The sequence below is a fragment of the Phycodurus eques genome, chromosome 17 (assembly GCF_024500275.1).
Source record: "Phycodurus eques isolate BA_2022a chromosome 17, UOR_Pequ_1.1, whole genome shotgun sequence".
In the NCBI taxonomy this organism is placed as follows: domain Eukaryota; kingdom Metazoa; phylum Chordata; class Actinopteri; order Syngnathiformes; family Syngnathidae; genus Phycodurus; species Phycodurus eques.
The window spans coordinates 279,673-299,693 of NC_084541.1; the positions used below are offsets into that span (position 1 = coordinate 279,673).

A 20,021-nucleotide genomic window follows, 5' to 3' on the forward strand; every position below is an offset into this window, starting at 1 on the left:
CCGACACGCGTTCCCAGGAGGAAGCAGAGTGTGGGTTCTCTGAGGCGGGCTCTCCTATCTCTGGGTTTGAGGTCACCGAGGTGGTTAAAAAGCTCCTCGGTGGCAAGGCCCCGGGGGTGGATGAGATTCACCCGGAGTTCCTAAAGGCTCTGGATGTTGTGGGGCTGTCCCGCTTGACACGCCTCTGCAATATTGCGTGGACGTCAGGGACAGTGCCTCTGGATTGGCAGACTGGGGTGGTGGTCCCCCTTTTTTAGAAGGGGGACCGAAGGGTGTTTTCCAACTACAGGGGGATCATACTCCTCAGCCTCCCTGGTAAGGTCTATTCAGGGGTGCTGGAGAGGAGGGTCCGTCGGGAAGTCGAATCTCAGATTCAGGAGGAGCAGTTTGGTTTTCGTCCTGGCCGTGGAACAGTGGAACAGCTCTACACCCTCGGCAGGGTCCTCGAGGGTGCATGGGAGTTCGACCGTGTCCCTCGGGGAGTCCTGTGGGGGGTGCTTCGGGAGTGTGGGGTACCGAACCCCCTGATATGGGCTGTTCGGTCCCTGTACGACCGGAGTCAGAGTTTGGTCCGCATATCCGGCAGTAAGTCAGACTCATTCCCGGTGAGGGTTGAAGTCTGCCAAGGCTGCTCTTTGTCACCGATTCTGTTCATAACTTTTATGGACAGAATTTCAAGGCGCAGCCGAGGCGTAGAGGGGGTCCGGTTTGGTGCCCTCAGTATTGCATCTCTGCTTTTTGCAGATGATGTGGTTCTGCCGTGATCTCCAACTCTCACTGGAGCAGTTGGCAGCCACTCTATGGTCACGAGCTCCGCAGGGTGTCCGGGCTCTCCCTTAGCGATAGGGTGAGAAGCTCGGTCATCCGGGAGGATCTCAGAGTAGAGTCGCTGCTCCTCCACATCGAGAGGAGCCAGATGAGGTGGCTGGGGCATCTGATTCGGATGCCTCCCGGACGCCTCCCCGGTGAAGTGTTCCGGGCACGTCCCGGCGGGAGGAGACCCCGGGGACGACCCAGGACACGCCGGAGAGACTACGTCCTTCGGCTGGCCCGGGAACGCCTCGGGATCCCCCCGGAAGAGCTGGATGAAGTGGCTGGGGAGAGGAAAGTCTGGGCGTCCCTGCTAAAGCTACTGCCCCCGCGACCCGACCTCGGATAAGCGATAGAAAATGGATGGATGGATGGACAGTCCAAATCCATCTATTCGTCCAGTCATCCATTTTCTACATTACTCATCCTCATTAGGGTCACGGGTGACCTGGAGCCTATTCCAGCGAGATAAAAGTGCTACAGCCAATTGCAGGGCACATACAGTATTGCGCAGTCGCACCGAAGGAGGATTTAGACATTTCAACGATCCTAACCCTTTTGGGAGGAAGCAGGAGTTCCTGGAAACAACACATGCAAGCATAGGGGGAACATGCATACGCCACACAGGAAGGCAAGGAGCCCAGATTCAAACCCCCAACCTCAGACCTGTGAGGCGAATGTGTGCTAACCACTTTCCACACTGCCGCCACAGTGTAACCCAACACTGATTATTACTTCATGCTGGCCTGTGTGTGGGGTTACGAAGCTATCACAGCTTAGCTATACCGTTTTCAAATAGTAGTTGTGACACACAGTTTGAAAGAATGTAATTTGTTGTGTAGAAGCATAGTTTATATCATGACTGTCTCCTTGTCTTAATCGCTCGACTCACGGTCACTTGCTCATCACCCCACAAGTGTTACCGGCGTTGTCATTCTAAGGCTCGAAGCGGCCTGGGTGACACTCGCACCCAGAAGTCAGAAGAGCACAGTGGGCGTGTCTGGTTATTCTTCAACACTATACTCACTAGCAACGTGAAATGGCGTTTATACTTTTAAAGCATCGTGTATTTGACCGCGAGCCCGTACCAAACAGTTATAGACTATAGACGACATACTGGCTCGCCTTCATCCATCTACCCACGCCCATCATAGCCCCCGCCCCAGCTGGCTTTTGACAGCTGAGGGGCCCGCAGGAGCCAGGGGGTGTGCGATAGCTATTTCAAGAACTCAAAGGTCTCTGGTGACAAATAAGAGTTTACCGGCAATATGCAATTGAATTGGACGGCTTCCAGGCAAACACGTCAAGGCCATATTTCACACTCACAAGCCACAACATTCAAGCGATCGCGGAGTTTTGATTGATTCTGTCATGCATTCATGAGATGCATTAAAAAGGAAATCTGCTTATATACAGTACTCTATATAGTATGTTATGTTACTTCATACTGTACATACCATACTGTATAACTTTCTAAGTGTACCCATTTTTCATCTTGACATGCAGATTTTCCGCTTCTGGCCATGTAAATACAAACAAAGGACGTTTATTATGCAAGCAGTGAAAACCGAGCTGTAAGAGCAGAATATGGGAAAACAATTTGCAGGAAATATTTTCATTCTGTTGGGGCACATGCATCATTTAAACTCCCGTATTAACCAGCCAGGAAACAAATCGGGAAAATACATTGATTTACTCACTTGTATGGAGTTAGAAACCAGGGCGACTCAAACTTTGGAATGGATGAAGAACACGATACACTATACAAACAAGAGTAACTGGACATTATAACCAATGTGGAACATAAATATGACTAAAGCATGAGACAACTAATTTGGAGCTTAAGTTTACATGTCTGGAACTGTTCTAAACACATTTAATGTTACTGTGCGCGTCGTAAACTGCTTTGAGAGAAAAATACATTGAGAACATATAGCAAAACTATATGGGAGGAGAAAAAGAGAGGATTTCCTCTTCGTGTGCGCGACCTCTGGGCTGTATATACGTGTTGCACTTCACCTCTTGATAAAAGCAAAGGTCACTGCAAGGGAGAAATTGACAGAATAGAAAAGTTCATTTTAGAATCATCGCAACAAGGAAGTTGCCTAACCTGCGACTCTGTCTGAATACTTCGACTCTTACAAAATGACTCGCAATTCTTGAATGAAGGTTAAATGTTGCAGCCTATTGCATCCAAAGAGGTCTCCATCTTCATGACTTATTTACTTGGCATTTCAGTTCGCAGTTGAAGATGTCATTTTAGGACCACTTTTTCTATTAAGCACTTTGACCTCAGCACTTTGAATTGTTAATTTTGCTCTCAACTCCGGTGTTATTTTAACAACGTTGGTCACTTCCAAGTCTGTTTTGCTCGTCCAGTTATTCTTGCCTGAACTCTAATTTGTGTTCAACAGGAATGAGAATTACATATTCTGCTCCCCTACTTTGGTAAATGAAGGCATTTGCAATTGTTTGCAGTGATGAGGGTCACCCGACGCTTCAAAGGGCACTTGGGATTGACAAATGTCAACCTTGCACATTTATTAGATGACATTAATACATGTTTGGCAAGAGTGGTAATAAATCATATTATTCTTAGTTCCATGATTGTATCACAACTATACAAAATCATAATATATACATATGCACACTGTTCAGTTGTGCGTTGTACTGTTCTAATAATAGTTCACGTTTGTATAATAGTTCTATTACAAATTTCAATCAAAGTATTCCTATTCATTATTTTTATCTGTCATGATTTAATGATCGTCATTCTTCTTCTTCGCGTATTGGCTGCCATGATAAAGTTTCTACCGCCAGTCCAGTGCCCATTTGGACACTCAGTTTCCCAAAAAAGCTCCCTTGCCTGATACGTGACTACCGTGTCGACAACAGACATCAAAATAAAGAAAATGAAGCGTTCAGACACAATTCAAAAAACAAAATACATTTTCATGGAGCAATCAAATCAAATTCCAAAAAGGTTGACTCATAACCAATTCAAATGGATTTCACGATGCTTACTCCCTCCTGAGACAAAATACACCATCTTCGGGCCTCCTGCTATCGCATGACAGCCGTCTCGCCGCTGCAGCTTTGGGGCAGCTGCTCAAATGGGACGCTGTCTCTCAAGCACACATCGCAATAGGATCTACTCTACGTAATGTATGAAGTCCTCTCAATGTCTCGCCCCTCTTCTGTAGGAGCAACAGAGGCTGGAGACCATCCTGAATCTGTGTGCAGGCCGTAACCCCGAGGACAGCGCAGTGGAGCTGGCGGAGGTTGTGAGGAGCGGACTGCTCAGGGGAGGACGAGGTGCGGGCGGGGATGCGCAGAGGGGGAAGGGGAACGACGAAGAGGCGCAAGCGGAGGAGTCGAGCAGCACGGAGAGCACGCAGCAAGAGGTGATGGTTGTTTCAATGGAAAACTGGACATTTCAAGACAGCGGGCCGTACAGGACAGAAACAAAACCACATCATTCAAAACGGTTACATTTGAAAGCAAAATCATTCTTGGAATGGTTCGTGACATCTTCATAATTGTGTGGCGTTTGAATGACTGCTGCAGTGGTTCTCAAACCTTTTACAGCAAGTACCACCTAAAACAAAATACTATTATAAGGCCAAAGTGCTCATCAACAACAAGACCCAGGTTTGATTACTCAAAAGTGTATTTCATATTATCCTAAGATACTGTTAGCTAATGCTCAGTTTGAACGTTAACACTGCTTAAATGTACGATTTTATTTTGAAAACCACTTAAATAAGGATTCAATTCAAATGTATTAAATAAAACAGTGTACCGAAACTAAATATAAAACAACAGCCGCTGTTCAAGACGAAACGCAAATGTATTCCGGGGAGGTGCAGAAGAAAACTGAAAGCGGTTTTCTCAAATTCGTTCTTCCGCCTTCCGCACCCTGGAGTCATTCGAGGCCGTTTGCTCAGCAGCTAGCTCGCTGTGTGCGTTTCATTTTCGATTGAGTTTTCGGCCTCACAAGGCCTTGAGATGTGTGATATTTTTTTGCCTCGCCAGGTGAAAAACCCACCGCGTGTGGTACCTGACATACGTGCTGAGGGCAGAAATTCAGGTGGCCAATAAAAGTACATCCTCTGTTCGCATGATTTCAAGATGTTGGCCCCCAGCAAAGTGGCCAGAATAGCCTCATCATTGGCGGCCAGATGTTACCTCGTCGGATTCCACGAGTAAAACCCAAAACACTTGACACAATAACGTTCCTCCTCGTATTACTGATGAGGTGTCACCGTTGCTGGCGTTCGAAAGTCTGTTGGAAAACGTGGATGGCTACAGAGAAGGGCTGGGCACGGTGTTTATGCCAACCTTCTTTGCTGGGCACGGCCATCTTGGAATTATGCGAGTGGGCACCTGAATTTCTGCCCTCAGCACGTAACTTCAAGTAGCGAACACACTGAGATCTTTCCCCGTGTGAGGTGAAAATATCCCAAATTGTATTGCCCGTGGAAAAATCTTACAAACGGTCTCGAATGACTTTTTTTTGCTCCAGTGTGCGGTAGGCTTTAAGTCCAGGGAAGTTTGAGCAGTAAACAGTGATGAGACCAGTTTCGTGTCTGACGAGTGCTGACGTACGGCGGCATCTCGCCTTTTCAGTCCGTCGTCGTACAGATAAAGGGGATGAGTGGAGTCGCCGTAGCCAGTCATGAATCAGAACAGAGTCCATCGGTTTTAGTGTTGAGACAGAGACATGTCCGTAGTGGAGGTCGCAGGTGTCAAACTCAAGGTCCGGGGGCCAGATACGGCCCGCCACATGTAGAAGCAACTCATGTGTGTTGACTTCATGTTTCGTACTAAAATACCCAAACTGCAAATTGTCTTTATAACCTCGAGATATTGCAAGCATTCTTTGTTACCAACGCCCCTTTTAAAAATAAAGGGATTAGGATTTGAACAAACCCTTTTTTTTACTGACTTCCGATTTCAAAACTAGCTATCCTTCAATTTGTTGTGTAGATGCAATAAATAATATGAGGCGATTATACGTTAATATGGATTCACAGTCCAAATGGCCCCGCGAGGGAAACCATAACTAAGATTTGGCCTGTGACAAAAACCAGTTTGACACCCCTGGACTGTAGGTAGTGCCGCCAAAATCCAAAACTAATAAAAGCACTGCTTTGACCAGCCGTTTTCTACCAGGCACTGGAGGCAGAGACACATTTGTTGTGTTATGATATAAATATTCCATTTTTGGTCTGACCAGGTAATGAAATATTTGCATTGTGACTCTCGCGGCACTGTGTTCTGTTAGCCCGGTTGTACTCTGACCGCCTCTAATACCGATCTGACGTCAGTGTGAAGATGTGTCGGCGGGTCGGGAGCGCATCTACCTGGAGGAGGAGAGGAGCGAGACGCTGGCCAGGGTGGATGACCTGAGGCGCAGAGTCAGCGAGCTGGAGCAGCAGCTTAAAGAGACCAAACAAGAGGTCAACGCTCATACGCCATTGATTGATTCAGTGTCGAAGTTAGCCCTCCTGTGTGTGCAGACGGTGACTCCTCGTGCGCCCCTTCAGGTGGAGATGGAGCAGGCTCTGCTGCAGGCCGAGAAGCAGACAGAGCAGGAGCGGGCGCAGGCCGAACTGGAGCTCATTGCTCAGCTCCAGCTCCAGCTCAGCCAGTCGAACGAGGCCACCCAGAGGGAGAAGGACAAGGTTTGCACTCGCGACCGCAACACTGCGCGGCGGAATAAACGCCACGCAACACACGACTACGCTAGCATATGCATGTGAACGATTGATAGGTGCTGAAAACATAATAGAGTGCCACTTTCTCAGATCTCAACTGATTGCTTGTTTTGGGGTCAGTAACAAAGACATTTTTCTTACATGCGCAACTGGATTTGATTGACACTTAACCTTTGTGAGTTTTTCATGTTTATTTCCATCACCTGAGCAACATTATTAAAGCTTTCCAACGTCTAACAATGTGACAACATGCTTCATTCTACTGACTTGAGCTGCCTCGGCCAGCAACGCTTGGTTGCATGAATTTGAATTGTCATTTTGTGTGTGCGCGGACTAGGGATGGGCATTTATACGTAATTCCTTCATCGGTAAAAAAGGGAAGATTATGAGATGGAAACGCAATCCATTTTTTTCAGCATTGTTTTTGGATGGCATAAAATACTACATATAGCATAGAATATTAAATCTTGCTTTCAAAAAGAAATTCAATGCTTTTTGAAATGCTAAACTCTAAAGGGAATGGCAAACGGAAATGACATCACTTTGTGCGAAACTCCAGTTAAGTCATTCAAGCCTTCTTATCCTCGTTGACGATTATGAGCGTGTCACCGCGTAAAAACAGCCCAGTGACAAGGGTCATTCTTCCATCCATCCATGCATCCATTGTCTTCCGCTTATCCGAGGTCGGGTCGCGGGGGCAGCAGCCTCAGCAGGGACGCCCGGACTTCCCTCTCCCGAGCCACTTCATCCAGCTCTCCGGGGGGGATCCCGAGGCGTTCCCAGGCAAGCCGAGAGACTCTCCGGCGTATCCCGGGTCGTCCCCGGGGTCTCCTCCCGGTGGGACGTGCCCGGAACACCTCACCTCACATCCTAAACAGATGCCCGGGATCTCGTTCTTTCGGTCACGACCAGCAGCTCGTGACCGGCGGCGAGGGGAGGAACGTAGATCGACCGGTAAATCGAGAGCTTCGCCTTTTGGCTTAGCTACTTCTTTACCACAACGGACCAAATATCTTGGGGTCTTGTTCACGAGTGAGGGAAGAGTCGTTCTTGCAACAGAAAGCACATGCTTGCAAGGTGATGACAAACGATGTGCTATACAGTATATACTTTGCCATTTTGCCGATTCTTACGCCATTCACTTTCCACTTAATGTATGTGTAAATGAAATCATTGGAATAACTTTTGTTTACAGTATATGCATGTCATCTATTTGTATGATTACTGTTGAGGATCGTACTTTACTGATGTTCAGTAATCTATTTTTACAGGTATGTACCGTACTGTACAGTAGTCGCTTTCAAGCAGTCTTTACAATGTCATGTTAATCATGTCTATGTGGCACCAGGTCCTTGATTAAGCTCCAAATATTTTTTGATCCACGTGTGTACTGTAGTGTACATAGCTGAAATGTAGGCATTGAGAACACAACCAGACAACAGAGAAAAAAAGAAAAGTACAAGAAATAATTTACTTCCGAAGGCTGTAGTGTGAAATATTTTACCTCACTTGCTTCGAAACTGAATGGAGCACAAATTCAGATCATTGCTGAAAATGGCGGCTTTGAAAAAAGAAAAGAAAAGAAAAGAACGCTCGACTCAACTAAACATTTTTATTTTTTTTAAAGCACACTAATGTACGGTATTGCAATATGTACAACAAACTTGGAATTCAAAATGTTCTCTAATCTAATCAATCTTGGCTCACTTTATTCAACATCGGCAACTGATTTCTGAAGAGAAGCCGAAATACGCCTGCCCGGATAAGCGATGTGCCTATGTTGGCTGCCACGTTGGTAGGGGCAATGTTCTTATCAAAGGCGATGCATGGCCGTGGAAAATAAGTCAGAACGTGCTCATTTCTCAACCGAAGCACGTGGCGATGGAGAACATTTGAAAAAAGATTTGATCTATGGAAGGTTATCCCAAGTTCACTCGTTGTGATTGTACAGCATGGTGTGAAACCGTATGCAGCCCGATGTGTCGGCATCCTTGTTATTTTGGAGTTCTTACCATCCACAAACATGGACGGCGCCGGCACTTTGCTTTAACCTTTTCATAGGCACGCAGCTCAACCGCTTGTTCATATCTCTGGTTGGAAGTGCCGCAGAAAATGTTTTCAATTTGTTAAGCAGGCCGTTGAGGCAGCAAAGTAGTTTACCTTGAATTGCATGTGCCCTTTGCAGCTTTCTGTCAAATACTTAAACCCTTATGGCTTCTTGCTTCTTCAACTGAACGGAAAACTCCATAACTATTAAGCAGATGTATCATGCCCATCCCTAGTATGGACACAATCCGTGTGTGTGTGTGTGTGTGTGTGTGTGTGTGTGTGTGCGTGCGTGCGCGTGCGTGCGTGTGTGCGTGTGTTTTTAGGGGAGGGCTAATGTCTCGGCCGAGCGGAAGGTCCTGGAAAAGCAGAGGAATGAGTACAATGAGCTGAAGAGGCAGTTTGCTAAGTGCCCCTTGTCTCTAAGGGAACAGTTACAGCAGCAGCTCAGCAGGGTCAGTGTTCTCACGCAGCCCACTGGCTGGCAACAGTGAGTTAACATGTACTGAACACCAAAGACAGAGGCACATGCAGACAGACATAATATCATATATGCCGTATAATATCAGAATTATATTCAATGTGCTCTGATTTCTTCCTTTTTGTCTGCCCATCATTATTTCAATATCTTACTAGTCAATGCCTTTTGTAAGTATGACGCTGAAGGCTATGCTTTTGCTACTCCAGCCGCTGTACCTCTGCTTGTTCCCTGTATTGGAATGAAAATGAAACCAATCAATAAATCTGCCTTTCATCATTAATCTTATTAACATATTTGCTCAAAACCCGCATGCACTTCACTACAATAATCACCTTTAAACATTTCATATCTTCAGGCACTGAGAGATATTATTGCATGTAATGTGGCGGTAGAAAAATGTCTAGACTTGCCAACTGGTCTGGGAGCAGGATATGCAGAATGAATACATTTCATCACAGACGGATGATATTTCGCGATTGATGAATCCTTCATTCAACCTCGTGTTTTTGTACGGTTAGAAAGCTGAAGCGCTGGAAGCTGGCACAAAGCAATTTGAGGAACTGGAATTCTGCCAACTGGAGGAAGAGAGCAGTCTGGAGGAGAGAAAGGAGACCCAGTGCTCACAGCTTCTTCACGAGCAAACCGAGTATCACTGCAGCGTGGCCAAGAGGAAGGTGAGAATTGCGAGAAAAGCAACTCACGGCAAATTTTGAAGCGTCTTTTTATGGGGTTTACATCATAGTCAATGGAATGCCCTCGCTTGTGGAAAAGATGCGTCATAGTCGCTGGTGCACTTTTCGGCCATTTATTGAGAGCAGTAAAACAAACAAAATGAGCACGCTGCTGTGAGCCACAGTTCACGCGCACCCACTCAGGCACCGCCTCTTAAAGACACATGCATGTATCTTTTCCACAGACACTTCAATATATACAGTATTTATATTGTATGTTAACAATGTGTTTAGAAAGTGGTTTTTTTTGCGTTTGTTTAAAAGTGTGGGAGGGGTAAAACCTTTAAAAAAAAACAAAAAAAAAACTACAATTCCAATGAAGTTGGGACGTTGCATTAAACATAAATAAAAACAGAATATAATGATTTGCGAATCACGTTCAACCTATATTGAATTGAATACACTACAAAGACAAGGTAGTTAATGTTAAAACTGATCAACTTGATTGTTTTTAGCAAAAATTCATTAACTTAGAATTTGATGGCTGCAACACGTTCCCAAAAAGCTGGGACAGGTGGGTGGCAAAAAAGAGTGAGAAAGTTGAGGAATGCTCATCCAACACCTGTTTGGAACATCCCACAGGTGAACAGGCTCATTGGGAACAGGTGGGGGCCATGATTGCTTCCCTGAATTGCTCAGTCAATCACAAGCAAAGGTGGGGCGAGGTTCACCTCTTTGGGAACAAGTGCGGGAGAAAATAGTCAAACGGTTTAAGGACGATGTTCCTCAACGTACAATTGCAAGGAATTGAGGGATTTCATCATCTACGGTCCATCATATCATCCAAAGTTTCAGAGAATCTGGAGAAATCACTGCATGGAAGCGGCAACGCCAAAAACGCCAGTGACCTTCGATCCCTCAGGCGGCGCTGCATCAAAAACCCACATCAATGTGTAAAGGATATCACCCCGTGGGCTCAGGAACACTTCCGAAAACCAATGTCAGTCAATACAGTTCGGCGCTACATCCGTAAGTGCAACTTGAAACTCTACTATGCAAAGCAAAAGCCAGTTATCAACAACACCCAGAAACGCCGCCGGCTTCTCTGGGCACGAGCTCATCTAAGATGGACTGATGTGAAAGTGTTCTGTGGTCCGACGAGTCCACATATTAAGTTGTTTTTGAAAATTGTGGACTCGTCGTGTCCTCCGGGCCTACGAGGAAAAGAACCATCCGGACTGTTATGGACGCAAAGTTCAAAAGCCGGCATCTGTGATGGTATGGGGCTGTGTTAGTGCCAATGGCATGGGTAACTTACACGTCTGTGAAGGCACCATTCATGCTGAAAGGTACATACAGGTTTTGGAGAAACATATGCTGCCATCCAAGCAACGTCTTTTTCATGCTTATTTCAGCAAGACAATGCCAAACCACATTCTGCACGTGTTACAACAGCGTGGCTTCGTAGTAAAAGAGTGCGGGTACTAGACTGGCCTGCCTGCAGTCCAGACCTGTCTCCCCTCGAGAATGTGTGGCGCATTAGGAAGCGTAAAATACGACAACGAAGACCCCGGACTGTTGAACAGCTGAAGCTGTACATCGAGGAAGAACGGGAAGGAATTCTGAGCGTCCTCAGTTCCCAAACGTTGATTGAATGTTGTTCAAAGAAAAGGTGATGTGACACAGTGCTAAACATGACCCGGTCCCAGCTTTTTTGGAAAGTTTTACAGCCATCAAATTCTAAGTTCATGATTATTTGCTAAAAACAATCAAGTTGATCAGTTTGAACATTACATATCTTGTCTTTGCAGTGTATTCATTTAGGTATAGGTTGAACATGATTTGCAAATCATTGTATTCTGTTTTTATTTACGTTTAACACAACAACGTCCCAACTTCATTGGAATTGGGGTTGTACAAGGTCTCGCTATATTGCAGAAAGAAAGAAAGCTATTTTGGGTGGGTCTGGAACGTCTCCCCCGCAAAATACACTCGACTCCATCAATCGGCAACTTAATAGAACACGACGTCACGTCTTCTCAGGAGAAAATGGCAACTCTGGACGCTCAGGCGAAGCAGCTGGGCCTACAAGCTACTCACGACTGCAATAGGATGGCGAAAGAAAGGGCGGCCACTTTGCAGCTGTTACACCAGGTTCTAATGGAGCCACACTCACTGCAACTGAGAACTACGTTGTACAATATGCACATTATAATGCTGTTGTACTCAGGAGCAGGACAGGTTATGCGCCCTGGAGAACAGATACCACACCATGACTGGTGGCAGGGACTTCCCATGGAGCAACAACAAAATGAAAGAGGTGAGCCGGAACACAAGAAAGTGTTGTTACGAAGCAAGAGCTACACACACAAACGCATGCTTTGATATTTGAACCCAATGACCTTTTTGAACAGGATTTTCTCCATATCAACGAACCCGACCTTGTTTATGAGGACGAGGCCTCTCGTAGCCCCTGTCCGTCCTCGACTTTACACATCCCTTCCCCTGAAGTCTACCCTGTTAGGCTACAGGAGGTAAACGCAAACAACAACAAAAAAAGAACAAAACACGGAGTTACTTCCAAGCAAGCCTCGTGTTTGCTTTCTGATCGGTGGCATGTCTTATCGACGACATCAGCTACGATATTCGATATGCCAGCACACTGAAATGAGATTCGATACAAGAGTGGGCTACTTAGTGTGAAAAATGCTGTTTTGATTGACGTTCTCATTGTAATTCTCGTAACAATATCTTTCCCCACTGAAATTCATGGGAATGCCATTCATTGTTGTAATGTGTATTTTAATGTTGAAAAAAATAGCACTCCATATTACTGCCTGGTACTTCACGTATAAAAACACACAGTAATGCCATAACTCTATGAAATTCTAATTCCTTCTATATGCGTAACACACACAGAGCATTGAAATTGCGGTACGCAACGTCCCGCGGTGCTACAAAAACAAATCTAAAACTAACATCAATATAAGAAGCTCAATAAAACGAGGGTATATACGGTCTAAAAAGTATCAATTGAATGTGCAAATATCGAAGACCCGCTGACATGTGTAACATAGTCAAGGTCAGAGAACCGAGGCAAATAATACATATGTAAATGAAATGAACAAAAACCCCATCAGACCCTCGCGACCCTCGTGAGGAAAAGCGGCTCAGAAAATGGATGGATGCAAAACCAATGCAAAGAATGACACGGTTTTTGTCACACTGCATCGTTCGAATGGCCATTGTGCTGCTCTTTCTGATATGCCCACCAGGGGGAAGTATAATACAGACAGATGGATATAGTGTTCATTGAGACGTCTCAACGACTCGCACCGCATCAGTACGGCACGAATATTAGTTGTTCTTCGCAGTTGATAAAGAATAAATGACTGAGTGTTGATATACTGTCTGTCTGAATGTGTTTTCAGTCCGTTGCTTAAAGATGAATGCACTGCAAAATAGATATTTAGCTTTAGCATTAGGCTAGCGTCCCGAAAGGCTAAGATATGCGGTTGCGTTAATGACACCAAGTGCAATTGTTTTTGCTTTACGTTTAGTTTGACAGTAAACCTGGAGCGGCAATAAACAGCGTGACGCCTCGAACTGGAAGAAGTGAAAGTGCCGTGAGTCGCGTTCACTGCCGCCGTACAGTGCTCGTATCTCGAGCCGAGCAACAAATTGGCCGAATGGCAGCTTGCATCTCGAAAAACGTCGACACTTTTGTTCTGGCTGACCCGCTATTTGCCGTATATGACAAACATACAGTTGTCGCATACAACTCTTGTGTTGGATCTCATGGGATGATGTCGCTGTACCTAAAGTTGCGGATGGCCGTCTGTGGTTCATCTCTGCTTATCTTCGGCTGTCGATGCAGGAGTACCTCAGGATGTCTGATGTCTATAAGATGTATGGGAACGCTTGTGCGCACCCCCCCTCTTCTTGCCCTGCCGCTCGCGCCTGCCTCCCCCTTGCCGTCGCTGATGCCGTGCCATGCGAGGTAGACTGCCCGCCCGATCTCCGCTCCCGATGAGTCCTCCTAACGGAAGCCTCCTCCTTTCCCCACTTCCCGCCCTTCCCTTTTGCTCTCCCCTCACGTGTCCGCGTGAAGGACTACATCACGGTCGGCCAGTTAAGCCACATTATTGGAGTGCGGAGACTTGATCCCGCCTCTTCCTCATCTCTTGCATTATTTCAACTTACCTCCTCTGACTCCAACTTCACGTGCCGCTCGAGTGGCCTCTCCTCCCTGCTCTCTGCCAAGGTTTGTTGTCCTCCGCTCCGCTAGCCATTAACGTCTCAACATTTCTCAATAGCTACTACTCCCTACTATTTGTGCCTAAATGACTCGCCCTTGTTGATGTCGGCACCCCTGCTGCTTGATTGCCTCTTTTCTCCTTTGGCTGGTCTGCTTTTCATCACCGCAGAGCCAGCCTGAGCTGAGCAGGAATGCAATGCCTCCTATTAACCTCGAGCGCTGGTACCAGGACATCATGGCTGCAGGAGAGCCTCGCTCGTGCCCTCCGCCACTGCCCGCCAAATCTTTTTCTGCACGCAGACACGGGCAGGTAAACTCATGACGTGCACTCACTTCCTGCTTTTGGTGCTGTAACCAGCGGTCGTGGTAGAATATGCACAAAGAGCAATCTCAGTGAAAAGCAACATGACCACAACTGTCTGCATTTTGATGCTCAGGACGAGTGCGCTGAAAACACCGACGACAATGCATAAAAGCTCACAACAACACAATTCTCTTCAGGCGCACGGGCGGTTCTGACATTGTCCTCTGAATCATTACACTTTGGTTAGAATCCACATGTTCTGATAAGAAATTATGGCTCAGTGGTTTTGAATCATTTGACTTGCTTAAAGCAGCGGCGGTTCTCAAACAGGGCTCTGGGGACTCCGAGGTTTCACAAGTCATTTTTTGGAGTAACATTTAAAAAACAAAATGCAACCCTACGTATGGGAACCATGTTTTTTTTTTGCGAGCAAAAATATAGTCGGATGGTTTTTTTTTTTTTAAAGAATATGAACATCCTCTTGGACGAAAGGCATAATATTACAAGCATAAAGTTCTATTTTTGTAAGTCACTTGTTAAAATACAGTGTGACTTTCTACTCTTCCGACTTTATTTTGGAAAAAATAGGACTTTATCAAGAGTATGACTTTTCATCCTGACTGCGTGCGTCTCTGTTCTTTCCTCCTCTCGGGTCTTGTAAAGATTACAACATTTTTCTTAGGACAAATATAGTTTTATAACGTTTTTTTTTCAAAAATAAAATGAATTTGCCATCAAGTTGATCTTTTCCCCCCCTCAAAAAGTTAGGCAACACAATAATTGGTATGGCATTTAGGAGGACACGTGGTAGGTATGCTAACTGGCATGAACATCGTGAGACTGTCTGGACGCAAAATGTTTATTGTTTTCGCATCTTTAAGCCAGCGTGAAAGTATGCGTCATTTGAAGGTGCTGTTTTTCAGAGACAAAAGCACCTCGTCACTTCAGAGACAACGGTAAATGGACTGCACTTATGTAGCGCTTTATCCACACGATGAGTTCCAAGTAAAGTGTGTATTTTTGAGCTTCGATGTTTTCCTCATCGTTTGAATGAAGCGGCTTTTGTTTTTTTTCAGTGGCTGAAGTCCAAATCGGACGGCGAAGTCGGTCACACGGCGTCGCGTCCTCCCGGAAGCTGCGTTACAACTGCGCCTCACTCCACTCTTACACGTGATAAAACCTCCGAGGTGAGAAGGTCGAGTTCACGCGGGTCAAATAGGACCGGGTGTTCGCATTGTGAATGCTTCTCGCCATCTCTTAGGGGTTGCAGTTAATGCTGAAAGAGGTGCCAAACCCATTGGACATGGACTGCAGGAAGCTGACGAAAGGTACTTCGAGGTGCCAAACTCAACAGGCTGCGGCCAAGCCGTTTTCATTTTCGGGCAAACAATTTTCAAAGATAACCATAAGTCCCGTATGATAATAACCAAATGTAATGTAATAGGATTGGGTTACTATTAGGGTTCCCATACAGAACACATCCAGTTGCATTTCAACAATGTCAATGTCAAAGTCAGCATAATTGTTGTTATTACAGAAAATATAGGCTTGTTTCTTTTACTGCACTGAATATGTGAACTGAAAACCAAGGTGCAGTATACATGACACCCCTAGCGATGATACATTTGTGTGCTTTTTGTCACTATCGTAGCTGATCAAATAACTACGACGTGGCCTGCTAAACAACAAACGAAGAAGCAAACAAAAAAACCTGGTCTGTAGTCACGTCATGTGACATTTGACAATTAGGGTTAACCCGTTTTGACGCGAGGCCGCACAGTCGACTCGTAGTTAGTATGTCTGCCTCACCTCCACGTGTGGAGTTGCATGGCACTTTTTTTGTTTAGTTTTTCTCTCTCTCTCTCGACCCGACTTCGACTGGTTAGGCTCAAGCTCACACGCGAGCCTGAATGACGATATGCAATATCGAAAATGGATGGATTTGGAGACTAACTCCACTCTGCGTGTTGTAGACTTGTGGTAATGACTTGACTTGACCACGAGAGGGCACTACGCGCCTATGACAGCCGTCTGCCCGTTTTTCTCTTGGCAGATCCATCTCCCACAGTACATCGTTCCATCCTGCATCATCAGTGTCCTCCTAGCGGCAACCAGGCGTACGACACCCTGAGCTTGGAGAGCTCAGACAGCCTGGAGACCAGCATCTCCACGAGCAACTCAGCATGCACCCCGGAAAGGTGAGAGACTCTGTTTCCGTGGCAGTCTGTCTCATCACCCGGCGGTGGGGTCGGTGCGCTTGTGACTTGCGCTCTGTGTGCTTGTGCTGAGTGCGAAGTCAGGACAGCGTTGTTTATCAGCTTTGGTCCTTACGCTCCAATGCATCTTGTGTGGGCTTTTTTTCCCTAGTGCTTCCGGGTTGGAGACTCAGAGGTTGGAGGAGATGGAGAAGATGTTGAAGGAGGCGCAGCAGGAGAAAGCCAGGATCATTGAGCACAGAGTAAGCTCTCAAAATATCTCTCTCGCTGTGGTGAATGTGGAATACCTCATCAAACTAATGTCTAACGTTTGCTACAGCACACTACTGCCCCCCCCCCCCCCATCCATCCAGTTATGCTTTTATTAGTTTTTGTTTTTTGAGCCGATCCACAACTCCACACTCGATTCACGGGTGAGCCGGAGCCCGCTTCAGCTAACTCTTGGGCGAGAGGCGGACGTGGCGGCGTGGCACATGCAAAATAGATAAACAAAGATTCACTCTCACATTCACACCTATGGACAATTTTGAGTCGTCGATGAACCTAACATGCATGTTGTTGGAATGTCGGAGGAAGCGGTACTACAAAAAAGCACGGGGAGAACATGCAAACTCTACACGGGAAGGCTGGAGCCCGGATTCGAACCCCCAACCTCAGAACTGTGCGGGAAATGTGCGACATGTAAACTAGTCATCAGTTGAAAGACATCAAATCAAGCACGATTCCAATCCCCAATTGGCTTCGTTTAGTTTGCGCAAGAGCTTGCTAATTCAAAGAATTTCAATAAATTGGGGATGCCGTGTTTCCGAGTGAAGAAAAGTAAACCTCTTTACCATTGTGATGGGCCGCGTCAAGGTGGTGAAATGCTGTTGGAACTTTGATGTCGTGTCTTTGAATTGTTTCCACGTGTTGACACAGTGTACATTCAGCTCGAAGTGTGCGAAAGCAGCAAAGGAGGATTTTACATCAGCAAAGCGTCCCCTTTTAGACACAGACTTCAGGGATGCATTTGACAAGTCCCGCGATCGGGACTTCAATTCCCATTCACGTTGTATTGCAATCTTTCCCGAGCGTGACCCTATTCTCCACCGGTCTCCCGTGTTTTCTGTTCTCCTCTCCCGCCTCCCTCTCGCAGGAGAGGGAGGCGCAGACTCGACGGCATCTGCTGGAGGAGGAGCGGAAGAGGCGCGAGGAGGCCGAAAGGAGGCTCCTGGACGAGACGGCCCACAGGAGGAGGCTGGTGGAGGAGGAGGTGAAGATGAGGGAGAAACACTTTTCTCAGGTCAGTGGAGAAAGAAAGAACAAAGAAAGATGGGAGCGCTGAAAAAGATAGAATCCTCCAGTTGCATTTATTGGTCTGGTTCTCTGTAATGACTAACAAGGGACAACAAATATTCTCGGAACAACAACAACAAATACTCTCATCCCAAATATGAATCAACAAAAAAGCCGATGTAACTTGAACGATGTTGCTGAACAAAACGCCGCAGGGCGCGTTGCCACGTTGATCGGTTTGAACCATTCATTTCGCAGCCCCTTCATTCGGGTAACATGTACAGTCCGATGAGAGCAATGCAAGATAAGAAATTCTGCCTTTACAAAGGGGGGGAAAAAGATCAAAAAGCTCAGTTATGATTGACACTGTCAGTGATAGTGATATTGATTTGAATGTTTATCGCTGTGTTTGTAATTTCCCACATCGTCCTGATTATTTAGCAACACGCAGGACTTAGTCATGGAAACGCAAGTATATTGCAAATCTTTACCGACATACAAAATGTGCAAAGATTTGCACGTATGTATGCTTCTCATTTCACAGCGGCAAATATATTGTTGGAGGTATGATATCATTTTGTTGCGTTTCATCCACTGCGTCAAGGACTCCCCCGAGAGTTGTCGTGTTATTTACATTGAAGTTACTGCCGAGACAATAAATACACAAATATCAACACAGACAGAGCCGGGATTTGAACCCCGGTCCCCAGAACTCTAAGGCGGATGTGCTAACCAGTCGTCCACCGTGCCGGCTATCCCGGTTCACTGCTGCGAATGTCTGCCATAAACCCTTCGATGAGTCTTATTCTCCCTTTTCCCACCCTGGCGGTGCCCCCTGTTTGGCTACGCAGGCCCGTCCAATGACGCGTTACCTGCCCAACCTGAAGGAGGAGTTTGACTTGCGCGCGCACGTGGAGTCGTCGGGCCACAGCATCGACACGTGCCCCTTCGTCATCCTCACGGAGAAGATGTGCAAGGGTCATCTGGTCAAGATGGGCGGCAAAATCAAATCATGGAAGAAACGCTGGTTCGTTTTCGACCGCCTTAAGAGGAACTTCTGCTACTACGTGGGTAAGCATGGTCCTGAAGATCCTACATGAGTTTACATGGGATTGGATTCAGTCTTTTCTCATCTTTATGGAGCCAAGGCACATTTTTTACATTTGGGACAAATCTCACACCACCAAACAAGCAGCATACAGTGTTCCCTTCCCTATCGCGGTTCACTTGTTGGGGATTCGGTGGATTGCAAATTTGTTTTCATATTCATATCATGCATAGTTTGCAATATCGCAGGATTTTTAGTGTATGCTGTCATTTTTTTGTGGTCAAATAAGTCTTCCCAGCCTGAAAAAAATGAAACGATTAAAAAATACAAAACAAAATCATTAAAACACATATGTTACGAGGACTAAAATGTGCATAGTGTACACTGTACAGGACTACTGTGCATTACTGTATGTTTAAAGATTTAAAAGGTGTTCAAGAGTGTAGAAGATGTTCATAAGAGTATGGTTGAGGTTAATAGGAGCGTGGGGAAGATTCATCTGGGGAAAATAAATTCATGATTAAGGATAGAGATGGAAATAGGTTGACTGGTGCCAGTAGTGTGCTGTATAGATGGAAAGAATACTTCGAGGAGTTGATGAATGAGGAAAATGAGAGTAGAAGAGGCAAGCGTGGTGGACCAGGAAGTGGCCATGATTAGTAAGGGGGAAGTTAGAAAGGCACTAAAGAGGAGGAAACATGGAAAGGCAGTCGGTCCTGATGACATTCCTGTGGAGGAATGGAAGCATCTCGGAGAGGTGGCTGTGGAGGGTTTGACCAGCTTGTTCAATAGAATCCTAGCACGTGAGAAGATGCCTGAGGAATGGAGGAAACGTGTGCTGGTGCCCATTTTTTAAGAACAAGGGTGATGTGCAGAGCTGTGGGAACTATAGAGGGATAAAGTGGACGAGCCACACGATGAAGTTGTGGGAAAGAGTCGTGGAGGCTCGACTCAGGGCAGAGGTGAGTATTTGCGAGCAACACTATGGTTTCATGCCTAGAAAGAGGGCCACAGATGCATTATTTGCCTTGAGGATGTTGATGGAAAAGTACAGGAGAAGGTCAGAAGGAGCTACATTGTGTCTTTGTCGATCGAGAGAAAGCCTATGTACAGAGTAGCCAGAGAGGAACTGTGGTACTGCATGCGGAAGTCTGGAGGTGGCAGAGAAGAATACAGGACATGTACGAGGGCG

At 46.0% G+C, this 20,021-nt stretch overlaps 1 protein-coding gene across 6 annotated transcripts in view; it reads left to right on the plus strand.

The window, feature by feature from the left end:
* The window catches only part of LOC133416163 (pleckstrin homology-like domain family B member 1), a 37,114-nt gene that overhangs the window by 12,121 nt on the left and 4,972 nt on the right, over positions 1 to 20,021 (plus strand). For 2 of the 6 annotated variants that reach the window (XM_061702871.1, XM_061702875.1), the window contains 17 exons: positions 4,014 to 4,214; positions 6,141 to 6,272; positions 6,360 to 6,497; positions 8,903 to 9,031; positions 9,576 to 9,731; positions 11,772 to 11,882; positions 11,959 to 12,048; positions 12,143 to 12,262; positions 13,606 to 13,728; positions 13,840 to 13,992; positions 14,156 to 14,296; positions 15,367 to 15,477; positions 15,552 to 15,618; positions 16,344 to 16,488; positions 16,658 to 16,748; positions 17,642 to 17,788; positions 18,633 to 18,852. In XM_061702871.1, the coding sequence (XP_061558855.1) occupies positions 4,014 to 4,214; positions 6,141 to 6,272; positions 6,360 to 6,497; positions 8,903 to 9,031; positions 9,576 to 9,731; positions 11,772 to 11,882; positions 11,959 to 12,048; positions 12,143 to 12,262; positions 13,606 to 13,728; positions 13,840 to 13,992; positions 14,156 to 14,296; positions 15,367 to 15,477; positions 15,552 to 15,618; positions 16,344 to 16,488; positions 16,658 to 16,748; positions 17,642 to 17,788; positions 18,633 to 18,852 (2,275 nt within the window). Of the gene's footprint in view, positions 1 to 4,013; positions 4,215 to 6,140; positions 6,273 to 6,359; positions 6,498 to 8,902; positions 9,032 to 9,575; positions 9,732 to 11,771; positions 11,883 to 11,958; positions 12,049 to 12,142; positions 12,263 to 13,605; positions 13,729 to 13,839; positions 13,993 to 14,155; positions 14,297 to 15,213; positions 15,247 to 15,366; positions 15,478 to 15,551; positions 15,619 to 16,343; positions 16,489 to 16,657; positions 16,749 to 17,641; positions 17,789 to 18,632; positions 18,853 to 20,021 lie in introns of all 6 variants that reach the window. The other 4 variants (XM_061702873.1, XM_061702872.1, XM_061702876.1 and 1 more) reach the window with 4 other exon arrangements.